At 36.1% G+C, this 24,819-nt stretch overlaps 1 protein-coding gene across 2 annotated transcripts in view; it reads right to left on the reverse strand.

The window, feature by feature from the left end:
• LOC149085170 (uncharacterized) overlaps positions 1-24,819 on the reverse strand; it is a 49,625-nt gene that overhangs the window by 14,614 nt on the left and 10,192 nt on the right. Inside the window, exons 1-2 of one of the 2 annotated variants that reach the window (XM_089233929.1) lie at positions 19,730-19,886; positions 5,875-6,105 (exon numbers count right to left, since the gene is read on the reverse strand). In XM_089233929.1, coding sequence (XP_089090055.1) covers positions 5,875-6,089 — 215 coding nt within the window. In that variant the 5' untranslated portion in view covers positions 6,090-6,105; positions 19,730-19,886. Of the gene's footprint in view, positions 1-5,874; positions 6,106-19,729; positions 19,887-24,819 lie in introns of those variants that run through there. The other variant, XM_089233930.1, reaches the window with a different exon arrangement.

The raw sequence follows: 24,819 nt of genomic DNA on the forward strand, positions 1-24,819 counted from the left end.
ACCACAAGTATTTTAGATTGGTACCCCCGAGGTGTTAAACGTCCGAGAAGGCGTCCCCACCCAAGATGGATCGACGAGATCCGAAAAGTGGCTTGAGTCAACTGGATGGCTAAAGCATCAGACAGAGTAAAATGGAAAAATTTAGAGGAGACCTTCATCCAACATTGGCTTGAAAATTATTGATGATGATGATGTTTTTAATGCATTTTTTTGAACATCAAAACTGCAAAATCATTGTGAAAGTTCCAAAAAATCAATTGCTCGAGTCTGAAAGGTTAAAACAACGATAGCTTCAGAGGACAACTGATAGCACGTCTGGTCAAGCCAGATGCCGATTTCGACAAAAAACAGCAGCAATTTCATACTATTATTATTTCCATTATTTTTTTTAGATTAATTTTCGTCAGTTGGGGCAAAGCCTGACATATCTTGCAGGATTTTTTCGAACTTCCCATGTTCGCTCATATACTAAACCTAAGATTCAATTTTTCATCAACTTCTAATTATCCAAAACATTCGAGAGAAAATTGAACTAAACAGAACTAACTAAAAACTGAACTATATATAACTTTACCAGTAACTTAAATAAATTAAATACGAATTCGTAATATCCCAATTTTCCCAAAAATTCTAATAAACTGATTCACACTGTATATAAACAAAACTTATTTCGCCTCTTATGTTTTATTTTATTTAGTAAAGCACCAGAAGGCATATAAAGAGCTTACACTGGATACAAACAGATATAATAGTCGATAATAAAAATAGTCGAGTGGTTAGCTTCTCACTGTGCAGGTCTGGGTTCGAATCCCGGTTCGGGCATGGATGTCTACTAATATAACACTAACAAATTCCCTGGACGGATCATGCTGATCCCTTGGGAATGAGTGAAAAAAAAACCATACAAAAAAGAAAAATTTAGAAGGGCAAGCACTTTGAAAACGGAGCAAGGTCAAAGTTAGCATCTGATGGTAGTCTATTCTGGCTGATCTGTATCTGAGGGGCGCGGTAGCCCAGATCGATAAGATACCCGCCTAAAGTACCAAAGGATGTTTAGAGGTGTCGTGAGTCCGATACCAGGTTCGTCCTTGTCAGAAAAATTTCCTGAGACAGGGGTACAACAAAAACGGCGACATGACCGCAGAAAAAATTGCTACCGCAAGGAGTCCCCCGTCGAGGGGTTAGCGTACCAACCTCTCGATGAGTATAAAAAATAAGCCTGCCGTTCGGAATCGGCAATAAATTGTAGGTCCCGGTCTAATTAGCCCTCGTGTGCATAAAGTGACCGTGATGCGGCTCAAATGATCTGTATCTGAAGCCGTGGAAGAAGCAGTCTTTTCTGGCCATCGGGATCTGTATTTGATATGGGTGTCTCCGCAGGTTAACCTGGCGGTCAGTGATGACAAAAAATGGGACACCCGATGGTACATATACCATGTTATGGACCATTTTGTAACACATTTTGAAGTCGGAAACAATTCTGCGTCACTCTAGGGAATGTAGACCAAGAACTCCAAGCCTCTCAGAGTAGGACAGTCCACCCAGGCCTGGCAATCGTTTTGCAAAAAATCTTTGGGGCTTTTCTCAGAGCATTATGTCTTTAATCTTATATGAGCTCCAGACCTGTGAGCAAAACTCAAGGGTAGGCCGGACATATATACAGAAAGCATATACTAGGGTGAATGAACCACATTTACGGGGTAGGCCGTACGTAGTAAGTATGCAGTTCTATTAGCCCTGCAAACCATTTCCCGATAATGATCGGCAAAATCCAGAGAACCGTTCTTTAATGTCGAAATCTGAGCAGATATCAAATTGCTGTAAAGGTTCATTTCCTATCCAAAAGTGGCCACGGCCAGCTTGTCTGCCCAGATCCACACTTTGAAGTAGAGATAGGTAGATTGTTTTAAAAGCTCCGATGGCATGCATTTTGTAAGCCCATTGTATTTTCATCTGAAGTACCAGACAAGACCCGGACTCTGTCCCTTGAGGGATATAAGCCCTTTACCCGACTGTGTGTATTTTCATCTGAGGCAAACAGCTTTACATCATCTGCATATTGTAATGTGGGCATTGGTCAAACCGCATGGGTAATATTGTGTGTGAACAGGGTAAACAGAATCGGACCCAGCACCGAACTCTGAACCACTCCACTAGGAACCTGCCTTTCGCTGTAGGTAATGCTCGCACACGGTGAACCCTATCTGACAGTAGACCCTGGAATGTTCTGACCACCTTGTCAGGAATTCACAATCCAGCTAACTTTCTTAGAATAAGCAGCCTGTCCACCCTATCAAAGGCCTTTTGGAAATCTATATAAACGTCAATCTCGTGACCCGACTCGATAGCGCTGATCCAGATATCATGGCAGAGTAATTGCTGAATCAGCAGCGAGCGTCCTGAAATAAAGCCAAATTGTGTCGAGGGATTAAGACCCATCTCAGCAGCAAAAGGCAGCAGCCGGTTAACAATGCACTTTTCGAAGATTTTACAGGCGATATCAGTTAAAGAAATAGAACGATAGTTATTCGGGTCGGGTCTAGAATCTTTTTTCTTATAAATCGGACAGACGACCGCGGAATTCCAAGAGCGTGGCAAGGTGCTGTAGTTGTAAAAAATGAGAAAATAGAGCTGAGAAGAGGAGCTATCGGATCTGAAAGTCGTTTGTAGTAGTATCTGGGTATCCCGTCTGGCCTCGGAGATGTACCTGTAGAAAGATAATCTATAACGGACTTTATTGACTAAATGCTAAACATGTCTGTAAAGAATGGATGGTCAATCATAAAGCAAGGACTGCGTTGATCACAACCATGTCCGCCAGGGCCATATGAGTGAGAGAATATATCTGCAAAGATGTTGGCTTTCTCGTAATTATCTGTAATCTGTGAATTATTCAAAAGCAATGTTGGAATATCGTGAGACACTCGGAGTTTACGGCGGATGTCTCTACGATCGTGCTTGCTGCAAAGGTTAGAGAGGTGTTTATTCTCTTTTTCTCCGGAACGTACCTTGAGTATGTCGCAGCGACAGTCCTATAATAGGCTATGGATATCTATATTGACTTCCTATATGGTTCCTATATTGACACCATGCATGAAGTTTTTTCTTATTTCACATTCTTGCGATGTGCAACGAGAATAAAAGGGGTAAGTATGGAGGGTTACCACTGTTACAAAAAGGAGGAAGGGCGAATAGGTCATACACCATTGAGGGATCAGTGGAGAACAAGAGGTCCAAAAAAATGTTCTCCTTTGGTCGAAAAATCGACCAACTGAACCAGGCCAAGCTCTGTGGAAGATAAAATAAACTGGGTCTTGGTGTCCAACATGCTCGTGGCATACGTCCCCTTAGATTTCCCATCATAAACGTTTTAAAAATTCCCATTTGGCCGGTATTACACTATAAAAGTTTGATTATATTTTATAAAACTTAAAAGTCCACCAATAAATTTCATAGGTTACATTCGAACAAATGCTACCGATAAGCTTATTGGTTGAATTTTTCAAGTTTTATAAAATGACTTTCAGGAAACTTTTATAGTGTAACCCAGGCCTTAGAAAATAATAAACGCAATGAAACTATATCTAATAAATTTAGCATAGAGTTCAGGCCCTAACCTTCATGATAGAACATTTTTACATGACTTTTAGAACGAAATATCGGAATTTAAAATTGGCTTTCGAGTTTGTATGAAGGAGAAGACCATTGCATTTCAATTGTTACACATCAGATCTCAAGGGCTTGAAATTTTCGTTTAATTTTCGAGTCCGCATTGTTATTATGGGAAAATATTGTTTTAATTACGGTCTTTTTTTTTCTTCACCGTAACCATTCACGTTTGCTTTCGGCTAGAGTGCGACGCATGCGCATGTTCGTGTTAATGTCCGCCGCGGGAAACCGACATTCCTTGCCGGTGCAAGAGAACCATATCATCGTACTCGAGTGAGATTTATAATTGCCAGATGCTCGATGGGCCACCGCACGCTTCTCGTTTTGTGGCGTTGTCTCTTGAAGGAAAATTAAAAATGCTTCATTAAATCATCGAGGTCATCGAGGCATTTTCAGTATGCTGAGTTTAAAAACCCCGACAGTTTCTTAATTATGGCTTTCACACATTTCATGAAAAATTCGATTGACATAAGCTTATTATTTACTTTTCTATGCGTACCGCTAACCGTTTTCATTAATGAAATTCAATTTTCAAGAGAACGAATTGTTTTAGACGACTCTTAAAGTTGATTAAAACTGTATGCAGAGGGACCCAAAAGTCATGTAACCAGTTATAAAAGTATTTTATTTCACAAATTTTACTGATTGCTAACGCAAATTTTTTTAATAGACGGCAATACTATACTGTTCATGATGCAAAGTCTTTTTTTTTTTCAATTTCCATGCTCACTGATACTCTCAATAGCTCTTGGTTTGTTGTATGATCAAGATTTTTTTTTTTGCCAGAAGCAAAGAATATTTTTGACAGAACAATATTTTTTCAACTCATTAATTTGAGACCGTTATTGAGTCGTTCAAAAATGAATTTTCAAATGTTGCTGTGCCCAATAAGACAACAATCTTCCGACTAGTGTCCCGTTTTCGAGAAACTAGAAATGTTGGAGATCGCAGGCGAAGGAGGTGCCCAGTTTTGCCCATCTCTAATGAGCCAGCATGAAATGCGTGAAGTAAAGGGGAAAAATGAAATAAAAAATGAAAATCTCGCCTTCAAAGTGTTTAAGTGGCTAGAATTCTGGCAAAAATAATTCGTACTTGTATTCACTTGTTAGTGATAAATCCAGGTTGTGGTTTTGTCGCAAAGAGTTTTTTCTTTTTTTTTTCTAACAGGGTTGTGGATAAAGGACATGGAATGTCTTACCCTATCTGTTGTAAATTATATCAAAATATATACGTTTAATCAGGAATATGATATTCATGGTTAAAAAACCGAGAAGCCATTTATTCTGAGGATGATGATAACTATTTTTTGGTCTTGTGTGTTTCACTTTTCCTCACTTCTTTTAGTTTCATGATTTCTTTTAAACATTGTGGACGGTTATGCTGTGAAAAGAATAGATCTTCAGTTACCATACATTTTTGGTGTACGGCAGAATCTCAATACACTCCGAAATTGAATATATTCCGTTCACTATCATGTCCCCCATTATTTTATTGAACTGGTAAAAGCCATTTGTATATAGATTCCGTGGTATTACAGTTGATTAGTTCTCTCGGATTTCCCATTAAAAATTGCTCTAGTTGCAGTTGTCAACTTTCAATTGAGCAGACTAAGGCAGCGCACATGGTGAAGTGACCAAGTGGCGCGGGAGTGTAGCATAGAGAAGGAAAAAAAAAGATGGAGCACCATTTTTCCCCCTCGTTTTAATAATGTAACAAAAGATTCTACACCCGGTAATTTTCTGCAGCTGAAAACGAGTTTTATATTTCAGTCAGACAAAGTTGGACTGAGATCTCAGTCCTCCGCTTGCAATATGTTAATATTGGTATTATATTATCGTAAGTAAAATATTCGGTGATTGGAACAGTTCAGAGAGATACCACTATTGTAAAAAATTCACATGATAAGGGTCATAATTGTTTTTGCTCGACAGCAACATTATACCTTTTACAAGAAATTGCAGTAAAGGAAATCAACAACGAGTTGTATTTTTCATGGATCTGGGGATAGGCTATCAGCTGGTGAAGTTTTTTGAATGCTGGTATAAATGAATTGGTTCACTTTTGTACAATCCCTTGAGCAATGTTTATGTTAACCCTATAATTTTTACATGCTATTGATTGTGCATTACTTGTTCACACACTAGTGTTTTTTTTATGGTTCAATTGCATCCGTTATTATCGAGAGACTATTTCATGAGTATTTACCTGCGCAAGGCGACTTGAGCAGCCATCCATTTTTGTCTCTCTGCCACAAGTAAGCATTGTGGACATTGACAATCTTTCCAGCGGCAAAATCTTTTATGTCCTTTCAAGCATGACACAACGCCATGATTTTTGCATCTACTGCATTTTGGTGTACGAAGCAGTCGTTTGTTCGCAAAAGTGTCGTTCGGTTGATTTGAATAATTACTGTCATCCATCGTTTATGACCAAAGCCTGAAAAAATAAAAAAATAAAACACATTAATGAAGGCATTGGAATTAACTATCCGTATTAATTCTTCAATTTATTACATTTTCAAAATTTCAAGATACCATGTCCTAAAAAAAATCATGCTTTATTTTCTGACGGCTCAGTATCCTAATAGACGTTTTGTATTCGGATGAAGAAAAATTGAAGTATTTTTATAATTTTATAAGAACAATCCTTTTGCTAGGATATAAAGTCGAATATGTTATAATTTTAGTTTCATATATCCCCATAATGTTATCGTCTTACGCTAATGGGGAAAAAACTATACCTATGTAAATGCACGGATATTAACGGATAAAATAGCTGTTAAAAGAGGGAAGACAGGAAATTCATCATTGATTTCAACGAGTTATGGGCTGATACAGTGTTATTGGGCCGTCCAGAATATTCTGATCACTTTTTGCAGGCGTATGTTTGAGCTATGAACATATGAAGCTGTGATGGTATATAAATAAAATAAACTTTACACACTGAAAACACTATGAGACAATGACGTTGTGAGTCGCATCTGAACTTTAATCAGTTACTTATCTCTTTCAGCAATTAACACAGACTTATAATTACACAATTTTTAATGAGCAGTTAAACTTCATCGGCCGTGATCAATTCATATAAGTTTGAAAATAAAAACCATCTTCCACATTTATAAAAACTCATAAGCTAGCAAATGAAATTATACGTGATTTTTATAAGCAAGAGCTACTGTATTTTATCGCGACCCAAGCAACGCACACTAGACGAACGTCAAACCTGGTAGGAAAAGAAAACTCTGCAAAAGAAAAACCAACCAAAATAGCCTAATCAAAAGCCACTCAAAATATTAAACACTTACCCTCTATCCTCTGCCCTTGAAAGCACCCCGGCAGAAAACTCGTTTTATTTCACGCTCATTTTGAATTGAATTTCGAAAGAATTCAGATCGATTTGGACTTCTCCATGCTAAACTTTCACACCAAGATGCATGTGATACACCTAGATTCTAAGAACTTTGATTAAGCGGTTCCTCCTTTTAATTGGCTAAATATGATAATGAGATTGATTGGAATTTTTTAGAAGTGTGGGAACCAGATGGAAGAATGCATGTTTATAATTTTACTGCAATCGTAGAGTGAAAACACACCGGTTTGATATATAGAACTTAAAATTATTTTTAAGGAAACAGGCAAAAGAGATCGGCAAGAGAGAGAGAGAGAGAGAGAAAAAAGAAGTGTTGAATTCTATGATTCATTAAAATAAATTTAAAATATCAAAAAATACTTCTTGGAAAATGCTCTCACGCGCGATACGGCTTCTGATGTGTCTTTTATCGAATTCAAGTAAACATTTTGTGACAACGCAAAAGTTGAAATTTCACTGAGATGTCCACTGTCCAATCTGGAAATATTCTTAGGGCATATCGAAAGTTGCGTTTTAGACACTTGTATAATTTTCATTAAAATGACATAACGCTGCTAAAATGTTTGCGAAAATATTTATGAAGTCTATGGAGAGTCTGAACCGGATATAATGAACTTTGTTTTAATGAATCTTTTCAACATTCCCGAAATAACTCCTATTTGACGAATTCTGCAATCGGACTTTGATGTAATTAACTCCTATTCGAAGAATTCTACAATCGTACCTCGATATGACGAACTCCACTTTTAACAAATTTTACGATCATGCCTCGGTATGATAATTTTTTAGCATTTATCAAATTTACGAACGGCACTTTGGTAATAATTTGGTGATAATTTTTTTTGTATTCATCAAATCTACCAACTACGCTTGGGTAAATATGCAAAATCGCCGGTAAAAAAATGATAAATTTATCAAACTTACCGGGACGATTGTTGACTATACATAATAACCGGTTATTGTTCAAATTAACCGATTTATCACATTTGCCGTAACATATATATTACGATATCCCAGGAGCATAATGATTAGTACCATTTATCAGTTCAATATAGAATCATTTATTGATATTCATTACCGTGATCGCCATTTTCTCCTTTAAAATATTTCAACTTCTGAAATTGCATAGAGAGAATTATTCTCATTTTAATCATAGAGAAACACACTTTTCTTTGCTTTCACATCATCTCTTGCTTACCACTTTTCATTTACATGATTAAAACTGGTTCTCGACGATTTTAGTTCACACCAGTGCTTCCCAAAGTGGACAATATTGCCCCCCGATGGGCGATGGTGGAATGGGCCTGGGGAGTTATAGAAGCTACGAGTATAACATAGGATACTATGGGATGGCATGAGTCGGGGGGCGATGAGAGAAAAGAAATTTCGGAAAAAGGGGGCGATGGAACAAAAAGTTTGGGAAACTATGGTTTACACTGATGGCGTCCAGACGTTGAAACATAAATGTAGATATATCATTAAATTCCCACGCTTCAATTAACCAATCAAATTAGAGTTTTTTGTGTAACCGTAGTGATATCTCCTAGTTACACTCACTTTTTTTGCGGCCGCTTTACGTGTAGGTTCGCATATTACGTAATTCCCTGGAGTGCTCATGATAATTGAGAAGGGGACCCCCTTAAAATATTGAAAATGCAGTACAGAATTAACAGTGCCCGTTGGCCGTCCCTTGGCCGCAAAGAACCAGTGGAGATGAGCAGTACCTTGGCAAGTCCCATTTATTTTTGCTGTGTGGCATTACTATAATCTTTTGTATTTCCGAATCATTTGTTTTGTTAATTAATTGATTTAATGAAATTCTCGGCGCATCAAATATCTGTTTAAAAATGTTTTAATTGATTTAATGAAATGCTTGGCGCAAAATACCAATTGAATTATCCGTTTAAAACTTTTGTTTAATTGTATTTGATTAATAATCATGAACACATAATGAAATGCTTAAAATTTGAAATTGAAATCTAATTATTGCGGCACACAACGTTAATGTTTCAGTATCTAATTGTGCATGTGCTTAGGACAATTTGGGACTTTTTGTTTCAATATGTTCGTAGCCCGGACGGTTGTTGCAGGTTACGTTTAAAAGCAGGTCATCACTGTTGTTTGTTGTTACGTTGACGTTTCATTATTAGTTTCTGTAGCGTAGAACGTGTTTCGGTTAAGAAAAAATTTTTTCATGTGTTTTCCGAAAATCGGTAAGTTTTTTAGTGAACTACTAAGGTTCGCACCACAGTTACGTTTAGACATGGGGGTTTCCGTGATTTAGGGCAATGTTAGGTAAGGTCTTCCCTATAGAATGCCGGTTCAATCTTTTCTTATCGGCATTATTATTAAGTTATGTGGATATTTTTTTTAATTTTAACGTTCCATTGAGGGGGTTGATTTTTCAGTGCAAAGTTCAAAATTGTCCCGAGCATGGACACTTGACTGTATTCATTTTGTTTACTTATGAAATATTTATTTACCTGAAATGATGCTACAAGATAATGATACCATCAACTTTATACTCACAGATGGAATACAAAACTATACATTTATTAATATCTCTTAGGGAATCACTTGGGTTGGTAAACGTCCTTGATTCGCAGATGTCTTGGGTAAGCAAAGATACGTCTTTTCGAGACTTCCGCCTACATTTTTTTGAGAAATCCGGATCTGGTGTCTGTCTTGACCACAGAGGTTGGTGGATTTTAAACTCGTGTCAAGTGCTTCTACTGCGAGAAAAACTACGCTCTCATATCAGAAAGAGAAAAAACCTGCACAGTTTCATGGAACACTTATGTTTTCTGATGAGACCTCTTTCGCGCCTTTTTAAACGCAAGTAAAAAAATATGTACTAGCTGTGTTAAAGGGAGAAAACCTTGCGAAGAGAGTGTACTTGTAATGATCATTTAGTTTCATACATGCAGATGTTTTCCGGTATCACATATCTATCCTAATGTTCAGTTATACACAGTAGTTAGTTCTGGCTCACTTGTTAGTTTAAGGTTTCAAATCTGTTCTCAAGATCCAACTCGCAAGTGTGTATTTTAAAAATTTTAATCTGAACTGAAATTTTAAGTGCTTTTTAAAACAAAGTTATTCTTTATAACCATCTCGAAAAAAAATAATGGTGGTGCAAGATACACAATAAACGATGTTTGATATAAGTTTTTCGAATAATTAGTTAACTGGGAAATTTTTTATAATTTTTTATTTTTTATTAATTTGCGTCAACGTTGTAGATATGATAAGAAAAATTTGAGCAACTGTGTAGAACAATGGTCAACAGGCTCGAGCAAGTAAGATCTAAAAATCTGAAATTTTAAATTCTGTGGTTCAGAAATCCTCATTCCTAGCGAATAGAATGTTTTAACCCCCTTCTCTTTTTCACGACTTAATTTTTCAGATAAAACAGAAAATAACATTGTAGACGTCTTATCCGTCGTAAAGAGTTGTAACCAGCTTCTCTGATTCGAAAATTCAATATGAAAAACTCCAACATTTTATAAGACGGTTAGTTTTAAGATAATCTTTGATTAATACATAAAATTAAAGCACATAATTCTCCGGAGACTGCCACAGTGCCGCTCGTTTTACGAATCCGTACGCGTGGACTTGATAATTAGTTCGTAAAATCGAAAGTTCGAAATGGGAGAGACGATGAAAATTGTGGGAAATTAAAAAATAAGGTAGTCATTCACATTTTTTTGATGATTTCAATAAAAATAACTTATTTTTGTTTGTTTCATTGCAGCATTTTGGTAAATGTAAGATTCCATAGAATTGATGTAGGATAACATTTCAAGCTAATCTCGCTTCTTTGAAATATTTTCAGGGTAGTGGAACGCCACTGTAACCATTTGCCGTAGAAACGATCTTTTGCTGATAGTTTGGTTAGAGTGCTCAGTGTACTTTTTTGAATCCCGTACTTTTTGGCAATTTCTTTCTTTGTAATAGTTCGCACATTTTAATTTCTTTCAAATATTTTTTTTTTTCATTCACTGCCAAGCCGTTTTGTTGACAATGCAAAAAAGGAAAATGAACAAACAGTAGTTGGCTGAAATATAGTCCTACCGACTCGCGACTTAGAAATTTCATATCAATAACGCAATGCATCATACCATTTCTGAAATCACCAGTTTGTCCAATCATAATGCACAAAAAGTCAATTACGTTGTCAACGCATCTTCAATTCATGGTCACCCCTCTCCAACAATCGCACCCTCCTTCTTGGCATGTGTTTGCAAAACACATGTACGTTTGTGATTGAATCTTTCAGACAAAGTAGAACGTCCGAATTGAAGTTCACTTTTGATTACAACGAACTCGTAGGCGGCTGATAGAATAAAATAACGAAAAAATAGCTGAAAAAAACCAAGTTCGTAAAACAGAGAGTCGATAGAAATGAGAGTTCGTAAAATAGAGCGGATTTTAACATTAGCTCTATGACATGCTGTTCGGGACACGGGGCCAGTTCGTAAAAAAGAACGTGTTCGTAAAAGCGGGTGTCGACTGTATTTTTACCTATAATACGAAGCTTTCAACAGCTGGCTGAAGTGAAGTTGAATTCAGGAAAGAAAATTCTACTGCCTATCCGGGGAATCGAATCCACGTTCTTTCACTTACCGGGTGAGCGCGTTTGATCTCTACGCTACAAAGGCAATGAGCCTCTTTCCTTTGCTTGGCCTGAGTTAGCCGGACTGTCCATGTGCGCTCCCGTTCAGCACACATTAGCTTTAAAAAAAGAGGTTTGTAGTCTTTGTAGAGTAGTGGTCTAGCGCAATCACCCGGCTAATGAAAGTACGTGAGTTCGATTCCCCGCAGAGACGGTTGAATTTTCTTTCCTGAATCCATTTTCGCATAAGCCAGCTGTTGAAACCTTCGTATGAATAGTGAAGTGTCACATCACACACACACATCTTCGGGTACTTGACCGGTACCTGACAAATGCTGATTATAGACAGTGAAAAAATACCTGCGTGCGGAGTCTCAGATCTTTCATTGTGCTCACTCAAATGCAATGATGGTCATTCGTGGAAAACTTTTCTTGCTTTTAACGTTAAATAAAAGAATAATTTGAAGAAAAAAAATTTCCGCGCAATATTTTTCTTGAATTTTTTCCATGGTTCATATGTCCGAGTCCGTAACCGACGGGACGGAAGAGAAACTATTGAAATCACTGTCTCCCAGTTATTTGGTTACCCAAATGATCTGGATTTTTTTAAACGTCACCGTTTTCACAAAATTCAAGCTAGAGGACAGCTTTACGAATATCAGTATTACGAGTTTTTTAATGCTGTCTGGATTAAGGGATTTTTAAGGGTTCCGTGACGGTAAATTCCGTGGAACCCCAAAAAAGCTCCCACGATACCCTATTTGGAAACCTATGCTCTAAGGCAGTTCTCAAACTTTTTCCAGCCGTGATTTTCTTGGCCTCGTTATCGATTATCCCCGGCTTCGCAGAGTATAAATTCACATTTTGCAAACGCTCTAGGTCACTCTTTTGTTGGTCGTTCACTGACCTAGTCCATCGATCTCTGTGCAGAGGTAGATTTGTGGTTTTACCATCTCTGGGCTATACAAATTTTTCCGCTCTTCTCCAATTCTATAAATTTTCTTAATCATTTCTTTCTTAAATTTTCCGTCCCTTTGAACTTGCCACCTTGGGCCCATTAAGCCCTCCAGTAAATACACCTATGGCAACAATCGGAGTGTTGTTACAATCAAGGTTGACGACACTTTCAAGACCCTTTTTGACGAAAAAATTGTATCTGCGCATACAAATACAAACGCAAACACGAAGGCCACAACAGGGAAATTGCCCAATGAGGTGGTTGAAAAATAATGTCCATAAAAAATATGGATGTCAAATACAACAACCCAGCATAAAAAGCATACGCGCTAGCACGTTTCGAAACGGCCTTCCGCAAACGTTAAAACGGCATTCCTGTAGAAATTTATCTCTAGAAAAAGGACACCATGAATGCAAATATAACATGGGGAAGAAGAAGAAACCGTATGTGCAAATCTGCGTCACAGTGAATGAAAAGTGCGGATGCCAGGCTTGTGAAGTTATTCCAGCGTGCAACGCGTTCTAACAATTGTAACGTACAATTTAATGGCGCACTTTAGTAATACTGAGTCACTGCAACAGCTCTTTGTTGCAGAGCACGTGTGGCTGTGATTTCGCTGATTTGTTAAAAATTTTTTGTTTGCATTTCTTTTCTTTTTTTTTACCTTGAAGTTTACAGCCTAATTTTTTTTTCTTGCATAGTTTGAATCACAAAGAAGGTAGTTATATATTTAAAAAGTAACATTACTTTAATACATTTATTTTATGGAATTTTTGAGGCCTATACGTCTCTTTAAGACCCTGTATGAGCAGTACATTTCGAAATAAATTTTTTGAATGATTTTTCCGGCTTCCTATACTTGTCAGTAACTATGGAAAAAATTATCAGTTCAAACAAAAAATCATGCAATTAACCATTTTTAACTGACGATGACTGACATTTTCGCAACGCTCTTTTGCACAATTTTTTTTCAACTAATGTTCATACAAAATTTTTTATATTGAATTAATATTTTTGGAAATAAAAGGGTCTAATGGGTGCCACTGTATTTTTTAAAATTTGTTTGCAAAGAAATTTAATTTTTTATGACTTTTCAAAAAAAATGAAATTTTTCTAAATTTTTTCCTGATTTTCAATCTAGAAATTTTTTCCGTGACATTGAACAGAAACAATTTCTTAAAAAAATAGAAAAAAAAAGTTTTTTCTCGAATATTTTTGTCACACGGTATATGAGGTTTTCCGAAATCGAATTAAATTAATTTATACTATTTAAAAAGTTAATTAATTGGAAATTTACATAAATAATGAAGCAAAACATGCTAAATTAATTTCCAATTTTTTTAAACTTCTGAAATATGTTATTTTAGTAGCCATTTATCATGTATAAAAGAATTGTGGAATTTGGTCATGAAGTGGAGGAGTGGTCAAAAATGGGTTAAAGGTGCGTAATTTCAATGTAAAATGACACCAAGCATTCTTGACGTGTTTGAATAAGAATATATTTTTGGTATTCGATTCATCTTTCGTCAGCGTATTTCCACCTTTTGTGTTGAGGACATGAAATACAAAACAATTTTCGGTAGCTGATCGTTTTTTCTTTTCTTCCGTTTCTTAAAAAATAAGATGGAAGCCAAGGCGGTATGATGTTCCTTGTTGGTTGTCAAGTGACAGCATTCGGGCAGGGCCGTGGCAAGATGCTGTCACCCGCTTGGTTTGCGTGTTCTACAACCGTTTGACAGGTGGGAAACATCACGGAGAGGAAACATCCCTCTTCGAGAGTTGTAAGCGTCTGTTCTCACCGCGGGACATTTTCTTAAGCCGGGATGTTTAGCTGCTACAAGAGCCAACTGTTCACCGTCGCGGGACCAACTATTTTACACCAAGCGATGAATCCAAGAAAAAGTTTTCTTATCCTCAGGGCATCTCAGAACAATAAATTAGACCGAATTCGCTTAAAAAGTTTGAAATATTGAAACGCTTTTAAATTAAAGGAACAAAAATTTGATATAGTAAAGGTCCGTTATAACGAGTACAGCTTATAACGGGAATCTCGATATAACGAGGGATTTCCGAGTGATTGTCAAATAGCCAATGGCTATTTAGCAGCAAATAGCTAATACAAATACAAAGCCGCAACAGGCAAAATGCCTAATGAGGTTGCTGAGAAAAAATTACCCATAACAAATATGGATGTCATATATTTCAAAAATACAGCAACCCAATTAAAAATGCAATTACAAAAACTAAAAACTATGTACATGATATAACACACAATACAATATCCATAAAAAATATTTATGGTCGTGTTATCTAAGTATGGATGGCTTCTCGATTCACTTCAACATGCTTAACGTATTTCTTTTCAAACGTGTCAATTGTGTCAGAATTTACTACCCCCGGGAGTAAGCTATTTCATTTATTAACAACCCTATTAGAGAAAAATTCCCTGCGACACCACAACCTGGAATTGTCCCTTTCTAAACGATACCGGTGTCCCCGTGTAAAAGCAGTCGATTGACAGCGTATTAATAATTCTTGGTCCATCCTATCCATCCGGTTGAAAATTTTGAACACTTCGAACATATCCCCCGACTCCTGCGTCCTTCTAATGTAAACATATTCAAAAAATCAAATCTCTCTCAAATAACTCAAGCCCCGTAAAAATGCCAACAAGGACACGTGTAGCTCTTCTCTGCACCCCTTCAACGAAGTTAATTGCTATTTAGCGACAAATAATTAATGGCTGACAGCTCTCGCTGGCTATAGCTAATGGCTATTTATCTAATGGTCATTAGTTAACAGCTAGTTTACAAAAATATTCAGTTATAGCGAATTGAAAATTATGAAGCATTCCCTATAGAGCGTTTAAAGAATTCTCAAAAATCCCCAGTTTTTCCTTCTTTTTATTGAAAAATTGAACATGATGACTTTTGTCATGGCACATGCTCCTCGTAAAAAATTGATGTACCTCTGACGAAGAATGAACACAGAAAAGTCAAATTGTTTTAATCCCTTCTTCTCCTATTTTTGGGCTTCTCTACTATACACATGGGTTATGTGATCATTTTATTCGACTTTTGTTTCTCCCATGACTAAGAATAAACGGGACCAGTTTAAAGTCAATTCCGAATGATTGAAATATCGTGCCAAGAAATTTTCCGAAAATGTTGATGAGTCCATACAGCCATGGTAGTGAGCTGTGATAAAGTAATTGAGACTTTTATTGATCAGTTGGTCGACTAAATTGCTTTGATAATTAAAAATTCTATGCAAAACTGCCTTCGAGCTGTGAAACCATAAATTAATTTCAAGACTAAAGTTCTGTTCATTCGTTGATATTAGAGCGAAAGGATCTAAAACACGTTTTAATGGAGATAAAGAAAGAAGCCATTTTCTACAATTTTATAACATTGACAAAGCAAAAAATGGAAATTCACTTACAACTACAGTTTTCCTCGTGAATATGAAATGTCGTTATAACGGCCTTTTACCGTGTAATGAAAGTTTCAGGTATCGTAAGAAATTAACATTCCTGGCAGAGATATTCTTAAACGGTTTGAAATTACGAATAATTGGTGAAAAGCTATAACTGAAGCTATCTTTGCAGATATTTGAAATTCAGATAGCACGTTTTTTAAAGGAAAAAATTTTCTGAGTATACGAACAGGAACAATTATTTAGACCTTCAGATATGATAATCGTGGTGATTCTTTTGATAAAAGTTTTTGCAACAGTTTGTTTTATAATTGTACGTATTCGCCGATCGCATCTATTTTTGTCCTGAAATTCCGACTGTCACTGCCATCACGCAAGAAATTTTCTAAGAAAATTGTTGAATAGTGTCTTACTGTGTAATGATTAATTTGAAGATAATTTTTCAAGTTTCTTTTAAACTTTTATGCCAAAAAATGCAAAAAAAAAAAAAAAAAATTCTACATAAAATCAAATGTTTTCTAAATTTACAACTTGCCTTGTGCAATAGTAATGGTTAGCTCTGCACATGTTAAAATATTCAAATCTCTCGACTTAGCGCAACCATATACCATGCAGCAGTTTGATTGTGTTTGGCTAGGTTTGATCTTAGAATGGTACTTAAAATATCTATGCTTAATAATACCTGTACGCGAAACGACGTCTCTTAATGGTACAGACATATATACGCGCGTATATATGCATACCCGTTATGCAAGAGGGCCTGGGTTCGAGTCCCGGCGGAGACAAGATGACTTTTCTTTCGAGTTCACCTCAGCCTAATATCTAGAAAATAAAATGTTTCCTTGATATATATTGGGCTGAGAAAAAGCCATCTATCTCTCTAGAGTATCCAATACTGAAAATGCCGTATTTTCAGATATACTTATTTGACATTCATATTTTTTAATGGGAATTTTTTTCAGCTACCTCATCGGGCAGTTTGCCTGATATGGCTTTTGTATTTGTATTAGGATTACACATTAGGATTTAGGTTATTTGATTACACTATTAAAGTTTGATAAAATTTTTTTTACAAAACTTGAAAAACAGTGAATTAGCCTATTTGGTACATTCGCTCGAATATATCCGATACACTTATTGGTTGCATTTTTCAAGTTTTATAAAAGAACTTTCATCAAAATTTCACAGTGCAATCTTTAAAAGCCAACGTTCAACCTGAAAAAGCTAACGTTTTACATAGAATAGATCATTTTTATGCATATGATAATTTGATAGAAAAGAAACAGAAAGAGTTCCGTGTATTAAATCTCTAGGAATACTCTGAATTTTAGATGTATGTTTCTCTTTACTTTCCGATTCTAGAAGTTGTAGATTAGTGTGGAGATAACAATTTAGCATGTCATCAAGATTCTATTTATGTGAAACAGAAATATAGCAGCTTCATGAGCGAATAGCAAATGAAATTGCCGTTAAATAAGTCTTCAGCTTTTAAAATGAAAAAATAAAATGCACTCCTGTACATCTAATATTCAGAGCAGTGTTGTAAACGTGGTGCTAAGATTTCGTCTCTACTTTTGGATTACAGCAGTTGAAAACTGTGTTTGGGGATGTAAAATGAAGTTTCAATCGAGGATTCAGCTATGCCAATAAAGCTTCATCAATGTTCATGTGGATTCGTGATATTTGATATTAATCATACATACACATTGTGGTGTCATGCTAAAAAAATTTCTATGTTTGTTACTTTTTTTTATTTTTGACTCAAATTATAGTGTTCCGGACGCCATGAAGTGGGCTGGAAATCTCAGCCACGGGGTAAGTCCAGTGGCATAGTTCTGGCATTCATTCATTCATTGGTGTCAAAAAGAGAAACTAGACAGCTAGTGTTGACTTTGCAACGGCTACCACGGAAGCCATGGTCGAGGTTCATAACAGATATAGGAAAGACATGAGTCAATGACTTGAATAATAAAATCCATAATCAAAGCCAAAGGAAGCCATAGTAGTATTCCAACAATATCAGGAAAGTATTTTCATATGCTAAGTGAAGTACTAGCACACTAAATCTTATCTTTGTACGAATGTGCCCTGCATTTCATTGGTTCTCAAACTTTGGACGCCCGCAGCCAGGTTTTATTTATTTTTGTAAGTGGAAGGTCCGATCATGCACACGACAAACGGTAAACGAATGGGAAAAAAAAGAAACTGCGAACCACTCGCGGCCCGGTATGAATGATGTTAGGGCCCGACAGTAGAGAAACACTGCTCTATTTGTACCAGAACTTTTAGAATTGACGGTATCACTGTTTGCATACAGAATCAGAGAAGAAGTACAACACTTATTTGAAAAAAGTAATGTTTATTCGCATAGAAATATTGACGCAACAAACCGTTTCAGTTCAGATGTTCTAACGAACGTGAACAAAATATTTTGACATTTAGAAGATGTAATTCAATCTAATTTATGAAAATATTTACTATGAATCTGCTGAAGTCTGCACTTAATGTGTGTATTGTTGTGCAAATAAAATCTTATCTTATCTAAGACGAACTCTGGAGAACACTATAAAACACAAATTCCAATCACAGTAAAATTCCGCTTTAGAACTAAATCATTTCATGAATTATACTTATAAATTTCTAGGGTTGTCTATTTTCTCTGTATATAGGTATTTTATTAAATAAAAAACAAACTATATAAATTATACTTTAACAGTAGAATTACCGAGCGGTCATTCTGACCACTTTTTAAACTTTGATCGCTCACTACATCTTTATTTTTCAAAATTTGACAATTTCGCTCCCTGACTTTTCCGAATTTGTCAAAAGGAATCTTTTGGCACAAAAAAAGTTTTCTAAGTCATTCCGTGTCAAATTTTTGAAAAATACTTTTACCTAAAATTACTGACCACAGTCATTTTGACCACATTTGAAAATTGCGTAGCTCAACCAGATTTTAAACAAACTATTAATGCATGCATTTAAAAAAAAAAATAAAATTATCCATTTTCTCTATGAAAAATAGGGTATAGAATTGTATATGTTTTGTTACATTTCAGGCGTAAGCAAACATACAGGATGTTTCAAAACAAGATGGGCTAATTTGTAAAAGGTGGTAGAATGCTTTTGAATAATTTTTTTTTTGTCTTACAAGTACTTGATGGAAAATAAAATAAAAAATGTGCCCCTTTTTTTTTCCTTGAGGGTAAAGGTAAAAGGAAAATCACATTTCACTTTTAACCATACATTTTGCCGCCGCAGGCCCAGGCTGATGTGTCAAAGGGTGGATTAAGTGAGAGTAAAAGTTGCGAGTAGGACGGGGGTGTCACTTGGTTGTCGTGTAGCAACTTACATTCCAAAATTCTAAAAACAATGAATAATACGCAATATAAATGTACAAAAATAATATTTCTTCATGGGATTAGGTTCCCATGTCCTCAAAAACCCCAATATGACAATATTTTAAGACAGGCAACCCTAGTTCTTACTGTACTTATTTTAGTCCTAAAATAAATCAACATTTACAGCTGATATCATGTATTTTTACAATAGCAGTTATTTTAACCACTCCGGTAATTCTTGGAGGTATGGAAATTACGGTAATTCTAATGTTAAATGCTCGTAGCAAACGTTCACAAAAATTTCGTACTTTCTTAAACTAATTATGTGATACGTTTACTTACCTTAAATGATCTCCTTTAATATAAATCGATAAAGAGAATAAGAAACGAAACAGAAAAACGTCATTTGCACAAATCGACGAATTTTTAATCGATAACAACGTCCACGAGATGATTTTCACGATTTTCTTATATTTAGGTAAGGTATAGATGATCTCTTAGGAGAAGAAGATGTAGAGCAAAACGTGATGTTGGGATGCTGGAGGTGGAGCCAAACTTTCCTCGGGGGCGGAGATTTCTCACACGTGATCTTCGTTTTCTCTCTTTTTAATGGACGAGAAAGAAATTTTAGCCCCTCCCGCTTTTAAAAACTAACTTAAACGTTGCCTTGGAACGTAAAAAAAATGATAAAAAACAGCGATTACTTCATCCAAAATGAGATGTTTCGGGTTAAGTATTTATTCATATTTCTCAAGAAATTTATGGTTTCGAAAACATGAGTAAAATGACGTTTTTGCGAAATTGCAAAAAACGGTTCGAGTTTCTTTTTAAAAATAATAGTAAAAGCAAAAATCTTAAAGCGAGGGGTAATATAGAAAAATAGTATGCATACTATGTATAGCCTACGATGTTTGTTATAAAAATATGAAAAATTTAAAAGAAGATCAAACATTGGTTTAAAGACAAGCTTCTTCTGAACTTTGAGCGATGAGCATAAAGACGATAAAGAAAACGAAGTACAGTAATACCCGGGGTACTATCTTACATACAAAGACAATGATTCGCCATTGATTAATTGACTAAAATTCAGACATTAGTTGCTTGGGGCCAAAATTTAGGAAAAACACTAATTTTTGCTTTTTGCTTCTCAAAAATCAACACTGCTGTTCCAATCGACCACACAATTCACACTTGATTATAATCTAATAATCACTACCAATTTAGTAATTCTCCTGTAATTATTTGAGACGTGCAGTTTTCTAAAAACATCGCATAAATTCGAGTTCGCGTAAATCGGGGTAGCATAAGTCGGGGAATTACCATGCAATATATATAATTCACTTATTTTTAAAATGCATAAAAACGTACGAAAGCCAAACATACTATATTTCATAAACTCTGTTTATATATGTACGTAACTTTACCCATCAATACGTAGCAATGTGCGAAACATTTTTTTGAACTCGTATTACTGATATAGTACGTATTGATGGGTAAAGTTACGTACATATATAAACAGAGTCTATGAAATATAGTATGTTTGGCTTTCGTACGTTTTTTATGCATTTTAAATAAGTGAATTATATTTATTGTATAGTAATTCCCCGACTTATGCTACTCCGATTTACGCGAACTCGTATGAGTTAACGGAATATTTCTAATTTAGGAAAAAAATGCTAGAAACTAATAATTTTGCATAGCACTTACATATTTATGTATTTTATTACAATAAATCTCGTTTATATAACGTTTTTCGAAAAACCGTCGTTAAAAAACGCTGTAAACGCTTTAAACGGGAAATCTCAATGAGAATTAGTATGAGTTGGGACCACGGAAATGAATCGTTTCAAGCGAGAAAACGTTCTAAATGGGAACGCTATAAGCGGGTTAGTTTTAGAGTTGAGTTTCTCTATCCTTGAGTTAAAACAATAATCAATATAAAATGAAAATGCATTTAAGAGTCAATAATTGTCCTCACACTTACGATATACGATTGACTTATTTGCACATTCAGCTATCGTTGCTAGGTGGATGATCAGTAAGCTATATGAGAATGCAAAAGTAATGGATGTGTGCAAACTCATCGGGAGCTCAATGATTTTGACAGATGAGATATGTCAGAGTATAGCACTGTATATGAATGCTCTGACAAGGGCCGGAACAAAGAGCATCGTTGTAAAATTATCGAATTTTAAAGTTATGGGGGCGGCAAAAATCCTAATTACGGTTCTGACTCTATCTATGAAAGCAATCTGTACGTATGCTTAGCGTTGAATCTCGGAGCATCTGAAATCAAATTTGACCAATGTTATCAGCATGTGGAGACATTCTCGCATTATTAGCTCCAGAAATCATTTAGGTATCGCATAAATGCATCTATTATACACAGATACGAAGATGTGTGATTTGATTGCTATGTTTTCCCACCGAAGAGGTAGGTAGTGTTATTCGTGATATGAACAAATTGTTAGCATAATTTAAATCATTAAATACAGGGAATAATGAGATTATATAAATTCTCAGTACATATTTTCACGATTTTGAATGGCACATCAAGCTAAACATATCTGCCTGTTTCGTCGTCTCAATGACATTTTAATGGTTTTATAATCTCTTATGACTTCTATTTATTCTTTCGCGTGTTTTGCAAAAGAAATAATTATAGCAATTCTCAGACAGAAATATATACGAAAGACGTAATGAGTGCTCATCATTGAGATTCCAGGACTATGTATGTTTCAAAAATATGAAAAATTTAAAAGAAGACAATCAAACATTAGCGTAGGTATAAGCTTCTTCTGATTTTTGAGCGATGAACACAAAGACAGTTATTTGAAAATGGAATACAATAAAGACTTTTTTACGCAGGTGTGAGCAAGTATGCATTAATCACAGCGGATGAACAATTAATGCCACAGAAATAGAATGATGGCATGAACTACCATGGAGAGTATCCAAAAATATATAAAATAACACCGTGGAGAAGAAAGGAATCATCCAAATAGTCACAGTGAAGCAGGAGAACAGCTAAAAACGCCTACCTGAAATGTTTGGAGAGACATTGTCTCGGTATGAATTTCGGCAAAGTCAAGGACTACATTAAAAAAAATATATATATGTTGAACTGAACTGAAAAGAGTTTGACCAGGTCGTTACTATATGGGAAGCGTTTTTTTTTTCCTCAGAAGGGAAAAAATGCATCGACTGGGAACTTTACAGCCATAAACAGCATTCTATGAATTGGTCCAGGTAATTGCGATACTTGAATTATCATTTTTAATATGAATATAATAAAGCCACAAAATTTTCCAAACACCCTAAATTCACCGTTAAAATCCGATTGACACCGATCAATCACCGTAATTTCCCGTAGTAAAGCCGTTGGTTGTAAAGTTTTTAAAATTAATTTTTAGCTCTTGCGACTAATTCAAAGCACTATCCCCGGGGTTCCCAAACTGTGATGCCAGAACTATTTCTTTTACACCTCGATGTGATTAAATGGAGCACACAGCGAATACGAACTATATTTTTTTTTTTGGAGGCCCTACCTACTACTGCTACACCCCAAATGCACACCCCCCCCCGCGGAACCCCCCAACGAATCGGTACATGCGGGAATGTGCGTGTACGTGTAGTGCAACCTGACGTTAAGTTTTTTTTGTTTCTGTGTAATGCTTGTTATGTGTAGTGCTGTCATCTGCCCCCAGTTTTTCTAACTATGAGTGAAGTGTTATGGTTGAATGATTTACCGTTGTAGGACTGTTGCTCTCTGTGGCGAGACTTTTTAACGGGAGATCGGCTCGCATTTGCGCCTTGAAGTTGGGAACCACAGAAAACCAACTTCAGCCGACCACCACTGTGGGGTTCGAACCCGGATCCTCGCATCACGAGTCCGCACTATAACCACTCGACCACCACAGCGGTCGGTTATTCACTTAAAACACTTGTTGGTGTGCTAAGCATCCTATAATTTTTATTACTTCCATTTTCAGTTTTGTGAACGTATTTTCACATTTTTAAAAGAATTTCTTAATTAGCATTAGTGTATTTTTGAATTTTTTCCTACCCTCTACTGAACGCATTCTAGAGCGTTTTAACACTAGAACTATCGAAATGTCCATAACCCTAGAACTACCGGAGCGGTCCTTTTGACCGCTAATTGTAAAAATACATGATACAGCAGTAGATAAGGATTTATTTTGGATTAAAACAAGTCTCATAAGAATTAGGGTTGCCTGTCTTAAACTATTGTCATATGGGGGTTTTGGGAGACACGGGGGGGGGGCACCTATGGTTCCAACCCCGTGAAAACATCTTATGCTGACATTTTTATAATTTATGTTGCATATTATTCATTGATTTAAACATTTTGGAATGTAAGTTGTTCGACGACAGCTTAGTGACACACCGATACTCAGGGGTTCCAATGAGGCAAAGAAATGAAGGGTTACAAGGGATGCCAGACATCTCTGGGACATAAGGGATTCAATATAAAGCACGTCAAGATGGGTACGTGAATTGCGTTGCATGTCGATGAATTATTGAGGGCATGCTTCATAGAAATTCAAAGGAGCTCAAGGGACCTGAATCCTTATTGTTCCACCACCTATGCCTCCCCCTCATCCGCCCCCATCCCAGCTGCAGCAGTCAAGAAAATTTTACTTCTGAAGCTAACACTCAATTTACAAGCAGAAAGAACGCGAGGTGTTATCGTTGGAATTTTTTCGCTTTTGTTTTCAAGCAGTTGCAAATAGCAAACCATTTTTCTACTCATCATATAATTGTATAATGAGCCAAAGTAATATGGAAAACAAGGGTTCTGTCTGATAAGGTTCCTCGGAACGGAGACGGGCCGCGACTGTCGTGGGTGACCGTAGCCTCCCGGTTTGAAACATTTCAATTTTTCATGAACTAAAGTTTCTGCTGATCTTCTCCAACATGCTGTATTCACCGGACTCTTTCATCCAAGTTGCAATTCGTAATACCAGTTCACAAGTGTCACTTGCAGAGCTATTTACTTGAGAAAATACACAACCATTTATATATATACGGGGTTATTATAAAAAAACTATTCCGACATATGGGCCCCTAACTATCATACCATTCACAGAAACTGAATGAAATTTTGGCATAAGGTATTTTGAGGTATGCGCTCAAGAATGATATGGAAAACAACAGTGTCACTCTAACAGTTACGGTTACAGTGAGAAAATTTCGAAAATATCAAATGGCAACACCAAGTTTTTTGTATTGGAATGCGATCTCCATACTGAAAAACATTAAATAGCATTGGAATGGCACCTGTAGCACGAAAATTCCCGGAGCTAGGCAAGGAAAAAGTAAAAAGGACTTTGCCGTGCACCAGAGCATTAATGTTCTTTTCATTCGTCACACCGTTTGAGATCCCAGCCTGATTAGTCCTCCACAAGGTC

The sequence above is a fragment of the Pholcus phalangioides genome, unplaced genomic scaffold (genome assembly GCF_987345545.1).
Source record: "Pholcus phalangioides strain wild (caught in Gottingen) unplaced genomic scaffold, Ppha-v1.0 ptg000007l_1, whole genome shotgun sequence".
In the NCBI taxonomy this organism is placed as follows: Eukaryota; Metazoa; Arthropoda; class Arachnida; order Araneae; family Pholcidae; genus Pholcus; species Pholcus phalangioides.